This window comes from Ascaphus truei, chromosome 13 (genome assembly GCF_040206685.1).
Source record: "Ascaphus truei isolate aAscTru1 chromosome 13, aAscTru1.hap1, whole genome shotgun sequence".
Taxonomy (NCBI): domain Eukaryota; kingdom Metazoa; phylum Chordata; class Amphibia; order Anura; family Ascaphidae; genus Ascaphus; species Ascaphus truei.
In genome coordinates, this window is record NC_134495.1 from 24,628,630 (window position 1) to 24,646,757 (window position 18,128).

An 18,128-nucleotide genomic window follows, 5' to 3' on the forward strand; every position below is an offset into this window, starting at 1 on the left:
CCAGCCGCTGGCTCGGTGCACCGCTGATGAGCAGGAGCAACAGCAACCCAGCTTGGGAGGCAGGCACAGAGGTACCAGAGGCAGGCACAGAGCCAGGCACAGAGGTACCAGAGGCAGGCACAGAGGCACCCGAGGCAGGCACAGAGGCAGGCACAGAGGTACCAGAGGCAGGCACAGAGGTACCAGAGGCAGGCACAGAGGTACCAGGGGCAGGCACAGAGGGAGGCAGAGAGGCAGGCACAGAGGTACCAGAGGCAGGCACAGAGGTACCAGGGGCAGGCACAGAGGGAGGCAGAGAGGCAGGCACAGAGGTACCAGAGGCAGGCACAGAGGTACCAGGGGCAGGCACAGAGGGAGGCAGAGAGGCAGGCACAGAGGTACCAGGGGCAGGCACAGAGGTACCAGGGGCAGGCACAGAGGGAGGCAGAGAGGCAGGCACAGAGGTACCAGAGGCAGGCACAGAGGTACCAGGGGCAGGCACAGAGGCAGGCACAGAGGCAGGCACAGAGGTACCAGAGGCAGGCACAGAGGTACCAGGGGCAGGCACAGAGGCAGGCACAGAGGTACCAGAGGCAGGCACAGAGGTACCAGGGGCAGGCACAGAGGGAGGCAGAGAGGCAGGCACAGAGGTACCAGAGGCAGGCACAGAGGTACCAGAGGCAGGCACAGAGGCACCCGAGGCAGGCACAGAGGTACCAGAGGCAGGCACAGAGGTACCAGAGGCAGGCACAGAGGTACCCGAGGCAGGCACAGAGGTACCCGAGGCAGGCACAGAGGTACCAGAGGCAGGCACAGAGGTACCAGAGGCAGGCACAGAGGTACCCGAGGCAGGCACAGAGGTACCAGAGGCAGGCACAGAGGTACCAGAGGCAGGCACAGAGGTACCCGAGGCAGGCACAGAGGTACCAGAGGCAGGCACAGAGGTACCCGAGGCAGAGAGGCAGACAGAGAGGTACCAGAGACACACACACACAGAGACGAACGCATGCACACGCACACACAGAGATGCACACACACACACACACGCACGCACAGAGACACAGACACATCCACAGTGACACACACGCACAGAGACACGCATGACACACACAGAGACACTCACGCACACACACACACACACACAGAGACAGTTAGTATAACTATAGAAATGCAAATAGCTAAAACAGGTGTGTGTTGAGGACGTGCGTTCTAAGTCAAACTTCTTTGCTTTTTGTCACTGCCATTGTGTTTTGAATTTTAATTTAAAATATCACCATCACAAATACAATATCTGTGACAAAACAGGGACCAAAGACAAAGAAGTTTCACTTAAAATGTGCGTGCTCAGCACACACAACTTATTTTGTTTCTATAGCAACCGTTTACAAAGTCACATCCCCTTCCTCTTCCGAAACAGGCTCTGGCACACCCCTTTTTGAGCCCTGCCCTCTCTCTAGCAATACACCAATTGTATCTAGTGACTGTCTGGTCACATGATCTTCCCCACAGAACTTTGCATCTTTATTCCTCTTCTGCTGCACTGACAGCCGTTTAGTGAACCCCTGAGCCGAATCATCGCCGATCGATCGACAACTTAGCTAATTACTTATCATTGAGTAGATGGTACTGATGCACATATTAAAGGGAAAAAAAATAAAAAATGTTAAAAGAAAAACAGCAGCTTGGACGACTGCTTAAAAGTTGTATGACGTGACAGTGTGGTGAATAAATAAGGTTTGGGGATTCTCTATCTTTGCTCACCCACGGTACCTGTAACAGGCTGGCATTATTTCCATCCTGACATTGCCTTCCATGCTTCTGCTAGCATTTGCTATGGTATGAATTTCATACGGTATATTTGGAAATATTTAATCTTGTGCTTGGCAGGGTCCTAAATACCTGTAAACGTCAAACTGTCTGAACGCCATTTAATCTTGGTATAAAAAGTCTTTCTTTAAAAACATCCAACAGAAGGTATTGATCTTTCCTCTCGTAGCAATAGATAAGTTAAGTAGAAATAGACATTAGTCTGTATTAAGAGTTCACCAACACCATATCACTCTGTATCAGCATTACACAATAACAGATACTGTCACATTTTACAGGTGCTGTATGTATATCTTTATTTATGTAGCGCCCACAGCTCTACCTACTGATACAGTCCAGGGAATACTGTACAATGCAATAAGTGCCACAAATAAGATCAGACAATAGGGAAGGAAATCCCTGCCCCGGAGAGCTTACAATCTAAGTGGTTTAATGGGAGAATTGCAGAGGCAGCAGGTGAGGGAATAAGTGCAGTAGATGGCAGATACAGTATATTATCAGCACCTAGACTGTAAACAGGGCCGGCTTATAGTTCTGCGGGGCTCGGTGCAGGGGCTTTCCCGGGTGGGGGGGCTCTTACCTGGTCTGGCGTGGCATCCCCTCCTCCGACATCGCGGCGCCAAGCGGCATCGCTTTGTAAAAAAAAAAAAGGCAACGTTGTACAATTTACACCGTTTTGCTTGAACATTTTCGGTCAAACGTTTAGTTGACATTTTCATGGCTTTTCCAAACTTTCTATAAAACATTTTGAGTGAAACAGCAGAGAACCGAATATTGACAAGTTTGCGCATCTGTAATTGTGAAATAATTTGGCTACAGTAAGAAATAGGGAACTTTTTTTTTTAAACTATAATAATCGCACATTCTCCAACCACTTTGCAAACACATATATAATTATATCATATATATAATATTCTGTATATACTGTATATATATATTTGACCATTTCTGGTGCATAAACACAGTTATTGTTTCAACCAAAGATACTGCAGGAATTAGATGCATAAAAAATGGAGTCAATTATAATGTAATTCTTTTGATCTAACTGGTAAACTGAGATGCTTATAACGTCTTTGTAAGAAACAATTTTAATTATGGTGATGCAAAGCAGCAGGGCACTTTTCAACTAGCATTGACCTGTAAAATAGAAATGTACGGTATTCAGTGCCGTAGACCTCAGCGATAACACAACAAATCCTAATATAACTCAAAATATTGCAGATTTTAGATAGAGTTCAATGGTTATGTTGGCATAAAGGCCCATGTTTAGTAAGTGTTGCTACATCATATATCCAGCACCGTAAGGTGTGTTATGGCATGACACTGCTATATACAAGAATATCATGAGATATCCTGATATAATATGGCAGAATGACAAGTAGTAGAGCCTTTAGAATGATCTTATAGTACAGAAGGCCATATTTGTTAAGTTGAAAAGACTATGTTATTACGGTGTCGGCTTAAATGCCTTTGGGAAATCAGTGGATGTGCATTGGACTATTTGAGTGCAAGAGAGAGGGTAGATGCATTAAGACTAGCAGCCTAAGTTGGTGGAGTTTGTCATCTTTAATGTAGAACGGAATGTACATTTCCCTGAAGGTTTTGGTTCTTTAACTGAGAGTTAAAGATTCTGTACTGTGTGATGTCAACGTGATTACGCTGGACAGATAGTAATGGAAAGCGTTCCGAAGACGATGCCAGAGAAACTGAAGCGACGGTGAAGACAAATGGTGCTGAGCAGAGGGGGGGCTTGTACAGAGAGGGTGCTAATAGGTGTACGGTGGTGAGATGGAAACATCATAACTGGAAAAAATAAATAGGAAATATATACACGTCAGTAACAATAGCTTTCAGCAATTCTTTGTAATTGTCTTTGTCCCCAGGTTACACTGATCGTATTGGCCTGACAGAGTTTCGACTTCGCTTCCAAGTCTTGGCATTACAAGTGATGAAGAAATATGCTTCAACATACGAACCTGTAGATGAGAGAAAGGTATGGTAAAGCAAGTGAAATAGCATAAAATGGGGACACGTCACCAATGTTTTGACCTGGTGACAGAATGATATTTCTTTATAAAATGTTTTCCCAGGAAGTAATACATTGAGAGTTACCTCTCGTTTTCGAGTATGTCCCGGGCACAGAATTATGATGACAAATACATGGTTACATTAAATGACCAGAGGTTACACATTCAATCTGCATTCTATCTGCAGACATTTTATGGACAGTTAGAGACAATATACTTTTGGGGGCTAAAACCTCATAGCAATTGCTGTGCTTCCTATCTAAGCAATAAGATAATGCCCAAAAGACAACTCTAGATCTATGTTGGTATTTAGGCTCTACATGTACTATATGTTATAGAGAGTACCCCTTTTACCATCACTAAATCATAGATATTGCATTATCTCAACAGCTTTGGTTGATTGTATATGTTTATTTAGCTAATCAGGTGGTCTATATGTATGATACTTGGAGGAAATACTATAGTGACTTCCATATGATCACTAATATAGCATATATCCATTAAGAGACATACCTCGTTTAGATATAAAACGTTTTTTCCCCCCAGTGTTTAAATACCATAGATCCCTAATATATGTGTTGTACCTTTTACTAGGTGTACTTTGGGACGTGAAAATCCATAGTCCTAATACAATACATTATTATCTGGTTCCGGATACAGTGTGTTACTACAGATTCTATTCAGATATTATACTTGCCTTACTGGGGGGTAGTAGCCAGCGGCCTCACGAATAGGGATTTTTAACGACCACTGTAAATAAATATCACTTGCGTCGATGTCTTTACAAGTGGGAGATATAACATTGTTCCATATGATGAGTTTGTGGTTAGCGGTACATATGAGGTATATATTGATACTCCTCATTTAAGGAATATTGTGATTCAGTGATTACTTAATCACCTATTATATTATCCATATGTACTTTGAGTGCAAATTGTAGGGACCTTGTGTAAGCTCTTTTTCTTACACACAGGTGCTTTCTGTCTATACTGTATGTATATCCCTCTGCACCTTAGTTTTTAGCATCCAAAAACAGAAAGGCCGGCGCATCATACAAAATGACACAACATATAGTGCAATACCTCAGTGCTTATCATTTAGTAAAACCATTTGGCCAAAAGGTTATGAGCCTGCAGCCACGTCACGGCATGACCAATCTGCAGGTCCTAACACTGCCTGGCACAATTCTCATGCACCTCTCTTTTCTGCTGGAGGGAGAAAGACCATACTGGGCCTGTGATTCACAGGATCATGATAACAACTGCTAATTGGAAACCGGGCGAGCTTTAAACCATGGGGAGGAGGGTCACACATCCAAGCAACAACAGCTGCGTGACCCATCAAGCTCCAGAACCCTCATACTCTAGAGCGGCTTTGGGTTTGAGCGAGTAGACAACCTTTTTGAAAAACTCCAAGAATCAAGTACTATTTCACTTTGACTAAATATATCAAGATTCCCATATTTCATGAGACAAAAATTTAGATACAGCTATTGTTAGATAATGAAATATTTCCAACGTACAGTACACTGGAAGTGCGCTGACAGAGCAGCAGAGGTAACTGATGAGCCGAACTGCTTCAGTTTGCTTTCAGGCACAATGATATTGTTTTTACATTACATTTGTAATTTTAATGGAGTCTTCAGACAGTAAGCGGAGTTTGCTATTATATGAAACTCAAATATTTCCTCTGCAGATATATGGAAAACAGAACTACAAAGATCATTTAGAATTTAATAACAGCATTTTATGGCGTATTTTCATAGATATGCAATTATCTTTGTGTTTCATAAAGATTGTTCGGTGTATGTTTATCCTTTTCGCTTTACATTGAGGACGAGAGATGTATCAGCTAACACCCTGGTGAAGAACAGAGCAGATGACAAGACTATTCATTGAATCACATGAATAATTTAGGTGGAGAATAGAAGGAACTACAGATATCCGCTGAAATGAGAGATTTAACATGCAGGTTCCTGTGGCTACTGGCTATGTGCAGAATACATACGGACGCTGGGATTTACTGTACAGCCTGTGAAATATCACTGTTGTAACAAAGCAGAAATCCCTGCTGCTTGACAAAAATAATGAAATATATATATTATTATTTATCAAGGCGTCTGCCTCTTCAGTTTTTTTTCAGTGATATTACCTCTTCTGATATTTCTAGTTGCACGCTGTGAAAATGTACCTCCCAGGGATTTTAAAATGGACTAAATGTAACACTCTATCAGCTGGTCAAGATTACAGGTTATCATACATTTAATAACCAAAGTGGGATAACATTAGGAGGGGGTGAGTGCCTCTCATTTTTGATTTACAGATCTAAACTTGCACATGATATTAAAGGGAATTAGATTTATTCTAAAGAATGTTCTCACAATTTTCTGTTATTATAGTAAATATAAAGCGTAATCATCTTGAATGTATTTGCCAAAGAGTTTATCCAACTTATTTATCTAGATTAGGTCAGTTTTCTTTATTTGAATGCCCAGGCCAATTTAGAGTTCTGTGCTGAACCATGTTAGATGGATGGAGTGCCAGGTAAAGTGATGGAGAGAGGAGGGATGCAGAAAGAGAGGAGGGAGAGGATAGAGAGAGGGAGGGAGGAGAGAGGGAGAAGAGAGAGAGAGGGAGTAGAGAGAGAGAGAGAGAGAGAGGGAGTAGAGAGAGAGAGAGAGAGAGAGGGAGTAGAGAGAGAGAGGGAGTAGAGAGAGAGAGAGAGGGAGTAGAGAGAGAGACGGAGTAGAGGGGAGTAGAGAGAGAGAGAGGGAGTAGAGAGAGAGAGAGGGAGTAGAGAGAGAGAGGGAGTAGAGAGAGAGAGGGAGTAGAGAGAGAGAGGGAGTAGAGAGAGAGAGGGAGTAGAGAGAGAGGGAGTAGAGAGAGAGGGAAGAGAGAGAGGGAGAAGAGAGAGATAGGGAGAGGGAGAGGAGGAGGAGGAGGAGAGGAGGAGGAGAGGAGGAGAGGAGAGATATGCCGCAGACCAGATGCATCTTATAAGAGATCAGAGCCAGCAAATTGAAAACATTGGATTGGATCAAGCTACTGTAGATGGATTTACAGACACACTGAAACACACAGGGACTCATTCTATACCCGCCAAAGTTGTCGAAATAGTCCATTGAAGTAAATGGGGAATGTTCTTCCGCAAATGTCGCGATAGGCCGCTTCGGCAAATATATAATAAGCCACATACAGTTCAGAGTTCATCTTTTGACATGTACGTGAGTTTTTCCGAAGCTCCGATTAGAGGTCTCGTACCTTGATCCGGCGTTAACTGCCATCGACATGAGTAGCCGTTAACGCCAATCAGGCTCTGGATAACCCTTTCCAGCGATCTGTGAGTCCTCCCCATGGTATCAATGCAATGCCTTTACACTATAGATTTGGGCTGGTAACAATAAAATGTAGCTTTGAGCTAACGGGATTAGAGGCAATCTTTTTCTCCACAGCAGATCTCTGCTGTCCCCCCAAAATACGATTGTGTTATTAAATTCAATTCCACAGAGCTGCTAAATATTCAACAGTTATTAAAGCCAGCTCGGCCATGAATTATGCATTTGCACATGCTGCTCCATGCTAAGCCGTCAATGCCACGTGTGCACATTCATTTAGAACCATAGGGTTCTTCTTTATGATGGCATCACTTTTTTTTTTTTACACGGTAAAGGTCAATATTGTTATCACATGCGTTCAGGAAGCAAAGCGTACAAGATAGCAAAATGTAAAGAGGACTGTGACAAGGTACAAGGCACCTTAGAATAAAAACACTTAATAAATTCCCAGATCAAATTTAACAGCATTTAAGGACGACGTGTAGCATTCTCCTTACCATGCTGCCCGGATAAAAGGATCTTTTAGATGCTCTTTGCTTATATAATCTGTTGAGACATTACACCGAAAATTATTGAAACGTTTGGCTGAATACCAAAAGAGCCCCCCCCTCCCACCCCTCCTACATTGCTGAGGTCTCAAAGGAAATCTTTAGAGGTTTCTTACGATTATCTCAGTTTTGTTTTAAGAAAAGATGTGATTTTCCTTTTGCTTGACCATACCTGTGTACGATTTTCTTAACCCTTCAATGCAGAAGCAGCTTAAAGAGTGGGGTCTGTGTATGAAAGGGCATCCTAACACCTATCAAATTTTATTTTCTGGATGTGTAAAATGGAGGAAATATATTATGCAAGTTTTACCTTTGATGCACCCTATAGCTGTAGACGTTTATGCCACCTTTGATTGGATTGGCCTGCCAGGGCACTGGGAAAATCCCAGATGGGCCATCTCTGTTTCCAGCAGGTATACATGCTATCTGGGGGCGTTGTGTGTGAAGTCATCACTTGACACCGTGACGTTCAGCATGGCATGCTCCATAGTGGGCTCGGTATTTAGCGGTCAAGGGGGTTGTAGCATGCCACGTCTACTGTGCGAGAGGCTGTTTTTGTGAAGGTCACAGCCACGGTCTTTTAGGAGCAGTACTAAAATCAGTGAGATTTTACGGTTGTAGAAAATAGCATTGAATAGTAGTGAGTATCAGTGCGACTTCATTGTAGTCTAAGACCATTTATTTCCGTGATACTTGCCTCCAAATCAGTGAAACTCACAGACAGGACCTCCGGGAGGAATACTGTGGGGGAACGGGGGGGTGGGGAGGATGTAAGGCAGGTACTGTGTGTCTCCTGGTGCCTTGCACTACCAGTCCACACTCAATTTCTGCTTTGAAGGGCCATGCTGAGCCCTCAGGGTTCCCCAGGAACCAGGCCCCTTTCCCATCCACTCTATCAGCCAACAGAATTCAGTAAGACTTGATACGTTTACAAAGGTTGGCATCTACTTCTTCATGCTGTATGCTGCTGGAGTGGCTCGCAGAGCCTTACAGAGCAATATTTTATAGGGCCTTGAGCAGTGATTAGAAATGGCATACTTGTGATGTGCCTGTAAAATACATGTCACCTGGCCTTGAGTCTTTGTCTGCCTTATGCAAAGTTATGCCTCCATTACATGGATTTACGACATGTTGGAAACCCATCAGTCCTCTGATTGGCTGGGCAAAAATAGCAGAACGCGCAGGGATCCAGCTGTGTAACACACAATGCATTCATCTCGGAGGCTGTGCTTTTCCTTCATAACAGCCTGGAGCATCTTGAAACTCCTACACGTCGCATTGCAAAGATTTGTCTACTTCTATTATTTTCTTAACATTTGTTTTTTGCTCAATCAATTTTCCTACTCCTGCACATTCATTCCCGTGGCCAGAAAGTGTTTTTTTTTTTTTTTCAACCTTCTCTGCTTTTAAGGAATTACTAATCAAGTTTCCTATGTTTGCTGCAGATCTATTATACTATCAATGAAAGGGTGTGCTGTTAATACTCTGCAGACTTCCATGGGTGCACTGTAGCCCTGTAGTTGCAGGTGTTACAGAGATCAGAATGATCAGCTACTCTAGTGAAAATATGACGCAGATCCCATAGGACAGGAGTAACCAACTTCACTCCCCTAGGGTCACCAACTGGTCAGGTTGTAAGGCTATCCCTGCTTCAGGACAGGTGGCTCAGTCAATGACCACCACCTGTGCTGAAGCAGGGATATTCTTAAAACCTGACCTGTTGGTTGCACTTGGCCACCCCTGCCATAGAGGACTGAAAGGTCAATGCAATAAACGTCCACAGGTATTTATTTCTTTTCAAATGAGAACATTGACAGCCTTAATTGCTGAAACTGAGTTCATCTGAGTGTCATCTGAGTGTTACGTACAGTAACCTCACACTTACTAAGGATGTGTGTATTACACTCGATAATGCCAGTATGTATGGTTCTGCATCTCAACTCCATTAGCATTATAACTCCATTATAAGCCATTAATGTGCTATGCTTAATAAATGATGGTGTCTACCTCTGGAAACTGGGCTAACTGTGCCCTTTTAGTGCTTAATCTCTATAAGACTGGTGGATAAATTACCCAACTCCCTGAGCAGTTTACATATTCCAGTACAATCAGCTACGTATATAACTGCTGCTGATTATTGTAGTAGCATTGTCTGTACCTTGGTATTGTTTGAAATGATACAACTAAATTCCCTCTTCTGTAGCTTCTCATCCTACGGATGTTGTATTTAGCCCGAACCTGCTGCAAATACAATATAGTACAGTGCTGTTTATCACTGTATTCATAGAACAAGCTTAAATCTCAGCCCTCATCCACAGATATATTCCTAAACGCCCCCTACGTTCTTCCCACGACATCCGCCTTTTTGTCCTCCTCTCCCACCTACATGACTGCTCTTGTGCGTCAGCCTCGCTCTGGAATTCCCGGCTACGCACCATCAGGCTCTCCCCCAGCTTCCAGATGTTTAAAAACTCACCTTTAGGCCGCGCTTATAGTGCGCGCGATGGTGACGCGACGGAAGACGTCGCCGTCGACACTAGCGAAAGTTGTCATTCGCTTTTTGGCGACGTCGCGGGCGACCAGGTCTTTGATTGGTTCAGAGGCAACAGCCTCTGAAAAATCAAATTTGACCGGCTTCAGAAATTCTCGCCGCTCCCGTTGCTCCGCGCTTACTATAAGCGCACGCGACGGCGGCAATACATTTGTTTTCGCCAGCACTATAAGAGCAGCCTTAGGCTGCGTCCCTGCTGGCGCTGAGCATGGTGTGCGCTCGGCGCTTGCCGCCTTTTCTTCCTGTGCTTGTAATGTAGACGTCCGCGCTCACGCGGTGCGCGCTCGCTCATGCGCGGGGACGCACGTTCTCCCAAGCTGGGCGCTTAGGGAGACAAAAAAAAGTGACTTTCAAGCGCGCTCAACATGCCCCCAACGCCCCTCCCCACCCCCCACCGCTCCCTCTTGCGAAATACACAGGACACCCGGTGCTCATGCTTAGAGAGCATGAGCGCGGTCAGCGCCAGCGGGGACGCAGCCTTACACGGAAGCCTACTCGCCATGCCTCTAACATGAAACTCCCCTCGCCCTCCAACCCCATTGAGTCCAACTGTGTGGCTCCACCAATCTCCACCCTACGTAAATCTCCCCCCCGCCCCCCCAAAAAAACCTTAATGGCTACAGCTGTTGGAGTGGGCCATGCGCTAACCTGAGCCAGACCTTATCCTACAGTAAGCAGCCATTTTACCTTCTTGTTTCAACATCGTCACTCATTCCCTCTACACTGTAAGCTCTCAGGACGAGCAGGGCCCTCGCTCCCTCTCTGTATCTGTTGGTGCATGTCTGTCCTCACTTGTGTGCACAGTAACTGTTTGTATAATATACATAACTCTGCGCTCCATTGTACCGCGCAGCGGAATGCGTTGGCGCGTCACAACTAAACGATAATAACCATGATGTTTCTTTGCTCACACCATGTTTCCTTTCTCTTCAGGCCGTAGAAGAGCTGTTCCAGCTGCTTGACTTGGAAAAAAAGAGCGTCGTTATCGGACGCAGCCAGGCATGTTACCTAACGCTTACTGATACATAAAGGGAACTGTTATTCAAAGCTTTCCACTGGGGGAACAAAAGCAGCACGGGGCCCCCTCTGCAGGAAGGGCTTTACTTGCTTAGGACTGTCTTAAAGCTGCAGTCCAAGAAGCCGTTTTTATACAATATTTTTTTATAATTTTTTTTTAAAAAAATTCCCCTTTAATATGTGCATCAATATAATCCACATTGATAAGTAATTAGCTAAATTGCCCCTGTGATTGAGCTCTGGGGTTCAATAAATGGCTGTCAGTGCAGCAGAAGAGGACCAAAGATGCAAAGTTCTGTGGGGAAGATCATGTGACCAGGCAGTCGCTAGATACACTGCTAGAGAAGGCATGGCTCAAAAAAGGGGTGTGCCAGAGCCTGTTTCAGAAGAGGAAGGGGATGTAACTTTGTAAATGGTGGCTATAAAAACAAAAAATGCTTGTTACATTATAATACATTAAATATGTCATTCAGAGCTGTTTAAAAAAAATGCTACAAGTATTTTCTCACAGTACAGAACTGATTTATTTAAAAAAGAACACATATACTGTAGGATATTGCTTGGTCTGCAGCTTTAAAATGCGCCATTACACTGCACAAGACACTTAATAACACTTTGTGTATTTTCCATTTTGGTCCGTGTGTACTAATCAATGCTGTACCCTGAGACTCTTTAATGGTGTCTGCCGGAGCTGCAAAGTGTCTTATAGCATAGCGCTGCTTAGTAAATATGGGCCTTTATGTGGTCTGTAAAGATCCCTTCCTTTTTAGTTTGTATGTATATATTGATCTTTATAGCACCAACAGTGTACCCAGTGCTTGTATAAAAAGAGACAATATAATGCAGGGAGTTATAATATAAAAAGTGCAACAAGCATACAATCAGACCTAAGGAAAGGAAATCCCTGCCCCGCAGAGCTTACGATCTAAGTGGTATGTTAGGAGACGTACAGACACCGCATGTAAAGGGGTGCATGCAGTAGATGGCAGTGCTTGGCCACAATGGTTGGTAGAAGCGACGGTTGGTCTGGGACAGTAGCCACAAGTCTAGGATATGAGAATGCTTCTTTTAGATGGCGTATTTTTAGCTTGGACTTAAAGGGGGGAGGAGAGGGTGCTTAGTATATATTGCAGATGTGCGGTTAGGGTGGATAAGTATATTTACATGTTATATACTGTATGTATCATATGTGTATAATCTGCATAGAGGTGACACATATACGTTGATGCGGTCACCAAGTGATAGTGTGTAGTACAGGGGTGGGGAACCTATTTTTCAACGTAGCCACACGTGTGGCGAATGAGAAGTGAAAATCGCCTCACCATGTCAAAATTGAGAAATTAGGTGACTCAATCGAACATTTAAAAGCAGAGAAGTGGCATATGGATCAAGTGAGGAGGAGAGGATAGAGTTTTAAGATTTGACATATTTTAGTGCTGTATCTCTCCAGAGAAGTAATACTTGTATTTCGGAGTGTATACATTAGTTCCTTTTATCTCCCCGTAAGGAGCAATGTTTTTGCAGTCTATTAATTAAAGTTGTGTACTGTTTATAACACGCACACCAACTACAGATTTCATCCTTTCAAACGCAATACAAATGCCATGTTTTAGGTTTGGCTCGCATGGATATAACTTAACAATAAATAAGGAATTACCATCACACCTTTACTCCCCAGCAGATACATGCTGTATAATATTCTTTGTCATAAGGGAATTTGTTCTAAACGAAAAACAGAGTAATACATTCCACTGTAGTGCTTTGGGGCATTAAAACAAATCCCTGTATACTTGGAAGTCACCGTGCACTGTATTTCTGGAGCCGCAGTTTTCATTGTTATGGCATCATGCTACCATGCCTGTGTAATAAGAAAGCTGGCACCAACAATCCGATCACATAGAGGTAAAGCCATTAGTATGAACATTGATTTTGCAGCAGCTTTGAAGAACTCATCGGGGCTGTGCAGTTAATGCAGTCATTATTGAAGCAATCAAACCCTTAATGAGGCATTACTCCGCCGCCACTAATTCTCAATCTATTGTTGCCGGGTACATTTATGTCAATGCAACGTGAGATGAGAGAGAAGTTAAAAAAAAAAAGGCAAATTCATCTATTTAGGATTTTTTTTAGCAGATGGCAACGCTTTATTAAAATGCTTTAACATAGTTTGAACCAAAAGGATAATGTTTCTGTTATTCTTTGAATGCAGATATTGGGGTAAAACAATTAGAAAGAGCTGAAGCTGCATAATGTTATTCTGTTTCTTTGCACAATACTTACTCTTGATTGGAATGCCCAGAATGCTCGCAGCTGTGACATTGATAGCTGAGTGCCTTCTATTTGGCCAAATAACCCTCAGCCAAATGTTAGCATGTCCATGTGAAGAGGAAGGTGGCAGGCATGGTGCACATACCGGAGGACCAAAATGAACTAATGCCCCTGATAGGCGTAAAGCTTATTGTTAGCGGAGATAATCAAAGTCATAGAATAATGCAACTAAACTCCCACATTTTAATTAGTATTGCTTTCAATCACTTCTAAGAAATCTTAAACAAAATATTTTTAAAAATCCATGCTGATGATGTACGTGTCAATGGTTTATTGATGACAATCAACGGGTCTTTTTTCAGTGTAGAGAGACACGGTCTGTATTTCAAGTGTCTTTTTAAAAAGGAGAAATTATTATTTGATTTCTGATCATGGCGTGATTGTGCATGCAGGAAGGCGAAAACGTACCCGAAAAAAGGGGATTATTTGGTAGGCTCCCGATATGGGGCTAGTTTTCCTTTGTAAAAAGGCTTCATTCACAAAGATGTAAACCATTAAACAGAGTTAGTTGTGGTCCTCCGTGACACTACGTGGAAGATGGGACCTTCAATTAACGTCGGACACAGTCGTCTTTACTTGCTCTCCTCTCTGTGCAATGCTTCAATGCTTATTCTACCTTGTAGGTCTTCATGAAATCGGGTGTGCTGTCCAGATTGGAGAAGCAGCGCGAGAAGTTGATTTCCCAGAACACGATCCTTTTCCAGGCTGCATGCAGGGGGTTCCTCTGCCGGCAAAAGTACAAAAAATTAAAGGCAAGTCATTGGGGGTTATGATATGCGTACGGCAATAATCTACTGTTGCCTAACTTTGGAGAAAATGAATGGACCCAAAATTATCATGGACAGACACCAGAGTAATTGGGAGTCATTTGTGAATATCAACAAAAAAAAAGCGAGAGCGCAAACAGCAAAAGTTAGGAATGTCAAAAGTAAATTACTTGATGAATAGATGTTATTTTTCACAATTAGTGTCCTGATGCTTCATTCTGTACAAGTGATCATAAATTGTATAGGGCTGAAGATCTACCAGATATGTAACACACAGCCATACAGTCAGTAGGCTTTGTCCTTGCCAGATCTGAACTTGCATTAGAAGTAGAGTGAGTTACAGCAGTTTACTGGCACCTGGGCCACCGTATAGACTGGACACCTGGGAATGGCGTGCACAGGTGCAATCCTGCTAAATTACATTAATCCACTCAACTCCCCATCTGGTCTAAAAACAAAAACAAAAAAAACCCAGATGCATGCCATGATGTAGACGCTATGTATATCATGATCAAAGGTCATGTGGTAGGTACTGTCTTTAAAGTGGGAAAACCAGTCTAGTGCTCTACTTATTAAGACCTTGCACGGTATATTCCTATGCTAGGGCACAACATTAGAATATTACAGTGTAAGCTCCTCCAGTTAAAAGTTCTCAGTGCCTATCTGCTTTGTTTTTAAAAGGCTAGTGAATATTGGAACAGCAGACTCACGTCATAAATGAAAGTATCATACTTGAAAATGAGAGGGGATTCACTATATTTTCTCATGGCAAAATACAAATAAGTAAATGAGGAGGCACTTGGAATAGGCATAAGGAATTAGGGAATACTATAGGGAATGAAAGATGACATCTCTGTATAGAAATTATTAGAATTATTATTATTATGGAAGCAGAGGGTGATCCTCAGGCTCACCCATCAGCTATTGGGTGAAAGTGAGATGATTAACCTTCCTCTAGTAATTGGAACTGGTCGATTAATCTATGATTGAAGAGTCGTGCTTTCTATGTTCTCCATTTAGATTCAACTAATCGCACTCGGATGCATCCAGAAGAATATTAGGAAGTTCTATTGCATTAGGGATTGGCTATGGTGGGAACTCATGTGTCACATTCGTCCCATGCTTACTGTTAACATCGATGAAGGCCAGTTCCGAGCAAAGGAGGTATGTAACGTATGCAAGGTCAGAATGAACCTCTTCACTTGCCCTGAAGTGCATAGTATAAAATGACGTATAACGCAGACACGGTCCACACACAGCTTGCTGTAAATTATTGCTCTTGAATATTTCCTTTAGGAAGAAATCATTGCCCTGACCTTGAAACTCAAGAAATCAGAAAGGTCGCGAAACGAGCTGCGGCAGAATGTAGACCTGCTGGAAAGCCAGGTGAGCGCCTTCCAAAGCTTGTTCCTTCCAACGTATGTTGGAGCAGAAGAGTGTAAAGCTTTAAAAGTGAGGAGGGGAATTAAGTGTGTGATACGGGATTTGATAGGAAGCCAGGAGAGGGATTTCAGCAGGGGAGACTCTGAGACAGATTTAGGAAAGAGTAGGATGATTCTGGCAGCAGCGTTTAGGATAGATTGTAAGGGAGACAGGTGGGAAGCAGGAAGGCCGGACAGCAGGAAGTTACAGTAATCGAGACGGGAAAGAATGAGGGTCTGTGTCAGAGTTTTAGCAGTCGAGCAACAGAGTAAAGGGCGTATCTTTGTAATATTGCGGTGGAAAAAACTACAGGTTTTAGCTACCTTTTGAATGTGAGAGAGGAGATGAGTGTGACCCCTAGGCATCGTGCTTGTGCTACTGGGTGAATTACAGTTCTTCCAACAGTAATGTGGAAGGAGGTAGTATGGCCAAGTTTGGGAGGAAGTATGAGGAGCTCTGTTTTTGCCATGTTAATTTAAGTCGGCGGAGGGCCATCCAGGATGATATCGCAGAGACACATTCAGAAACTTTGGTCTGCACAGCAGGTGCAAGGTCAGGGGTGGAAAAATAAATTTGTGTGTCATCAGCATAGAGGTGATATTTGATCCCAAGAGATGTGATTAGGTCACCTAGAGAGAGTCTGTAAAGAGAAAAGAGAAGAGGTCCCAGGACAGAGCCCTGGGGTACCCCCACAGAGAGATTGATAGAGGAGGAGAAGGTGTTAGCAGAAGAGACACTGAAAGTATGATGGGAGAGGTAAGAGGCGATCCAGGATAGAGCTTTGTTACGAATACCAAGATTATGGAGAATGTGAAGGAGAAGAGTGTGTTCCACAGTATCAAATTATTTATTTATAAAATATTTTACCAGGAAGTAATACATTGAGAGTTACCTCCCGTTTTCAAGTATGTCCTGGGCACAGAGTTAAGACAAATAATACATGTTTACAAATACAGTTACATAATGAGCAGGGTATACATTATATACAAGACATTGCATGCACAGTTAAAGGTAATTTATATTATGGGCGTATGAAACAGTTACAGACCAGATTAAAATGTATGACAGCCTTGGATTTGAAAGAATTTAGACTGGTGGTGGATGTAAGAGTCTCTGGTAGGTTGTTCCAGTTTTGGGGTGCACGTTAAGAGAAGGAGAAGCGGTCGGATACTTTGTTGAGCCTTGGGACCATGAACAGTCTTTTGGAGTCTGATCTCAGGTGATAGGTGCTGCATGTGGTAGGAGTGAGGAGCTTGTTCAGGTAGCTGGGTAGCTTGCCCATAAAGAATTTGAAGGCAAGACAGGAAAGGTGAACTTTGCGCCTAGACTCGAGTGATGACCAGTCTAGTTCTTTCAGCATTTCGCAGTGATGTGTATTATAGTTGCATTGGAGAACAAAATGACAAATTGAGTTGTAGAGGGTGTTAAGTTTGCTAAGGTGGTTTGAGGTGCCGAGCCATATACTATGTCTCCATAGTCAATAATTGGCATTAGCATTTGCTGTGCGATACGTTTTCTGACCAGGAGACTTAGGGAGGATTTGTTCCTGTAAAGTACCCCTAGTTTGGCATAGGTCTTGGTTGTCAGGGTATCAATGTGCATCCCGAATGTTAAGTGGGAGTCAAACCATAAGCCCAGGTATTTAAAACTAGTGACAGGTGTTAGGGTGGTGTTAGCGTTGGTTCTAATCAGGAGCTCAGTCACTGGAAGCTTTACAAATTTAGTCTTGGTCCCAAATACCATTGTTACAGTCTTGTCAGTGTTTAAAAACAGTTTGTTTTGGGAAATCCAGTTTTCGAGTCTCAAAAAGTCAGACTGGAGTATGTGTTGAAGGTCAGAGAGGCTATGGCTGTGTGCATATAGGATTGTGTCATCTGCATACATGTGTATTGAGGCTTCCTGACAAGCTGTGGGAAGATCATTGATGAACACTGAGAAGAGTAGGGGCCCCAGAACAGAGCCTTGCGGGACGCCACATATGCTGCAGAGAGGTTGAGTAATATGAGCAGAGTGTAATGACCTCTGTCTTTGGCAGCATGGAGGTCATTAGTAGCACTGGTATGTAAATATTACCAAAAGTGCCACATTTGTACTAATTGGGGCTAAGCAAAAATACACCTTAGAGGCCATTCCAGTTTTAATTAATGTCCTTAGCAGTTTTGGGGTACACAATTATATTGAATAAATGCTGCACTTGCAATGTGTTTTGTGATTTCGGTAGTTGTTTTTCAGGCAGGAGATGCTTAGCTCTGTGGCTGCTCAGCAATATGGAAATGATCCCCTAAGAATCTTCCAGTTGTTTAACGGCTCATCAATTAGTGTAACGTG

General features: G+C 43.1%; 1 protein-coding gene across 4 annotated transcripts in view; it reads left to right on the top strand.

Annotated features, from left to right (window-relative positions):
* The window catches only part of MYO18B (myosin XVIIIB), a 345,583-nt gene that overhangs the window by 164,428 nt on the left and 163,027 nt on the right, over nt 1–18,128 (top strand). For all 4 annotated transcript variants that reach the window (XM_075568959.1, XM_075568956.1, XM_075568957.1 and 1 more), the window contains 5 exons: nt 3,690–3,799; nt 11,200–11,265; nt 14,235–14,363; nt 15,399–15,542; nt 15,675–15,764. In XM_075568959.1, coding sequence (XP_075425074.1) covers nt 3,690–3,799; nt 11,200–11,265; nt 14,235–14,363; nt 15,399–15,542; nt 15,675–15,764 — 539 coding nt within the window. The remainder of the gene's footprint in view (nt 1–3,689; nt 3,800–11,199; nt 11,266–14,234; nt 14,364–15,398; nt 15,543–15,674; nt 15,765–18,128) is intronic.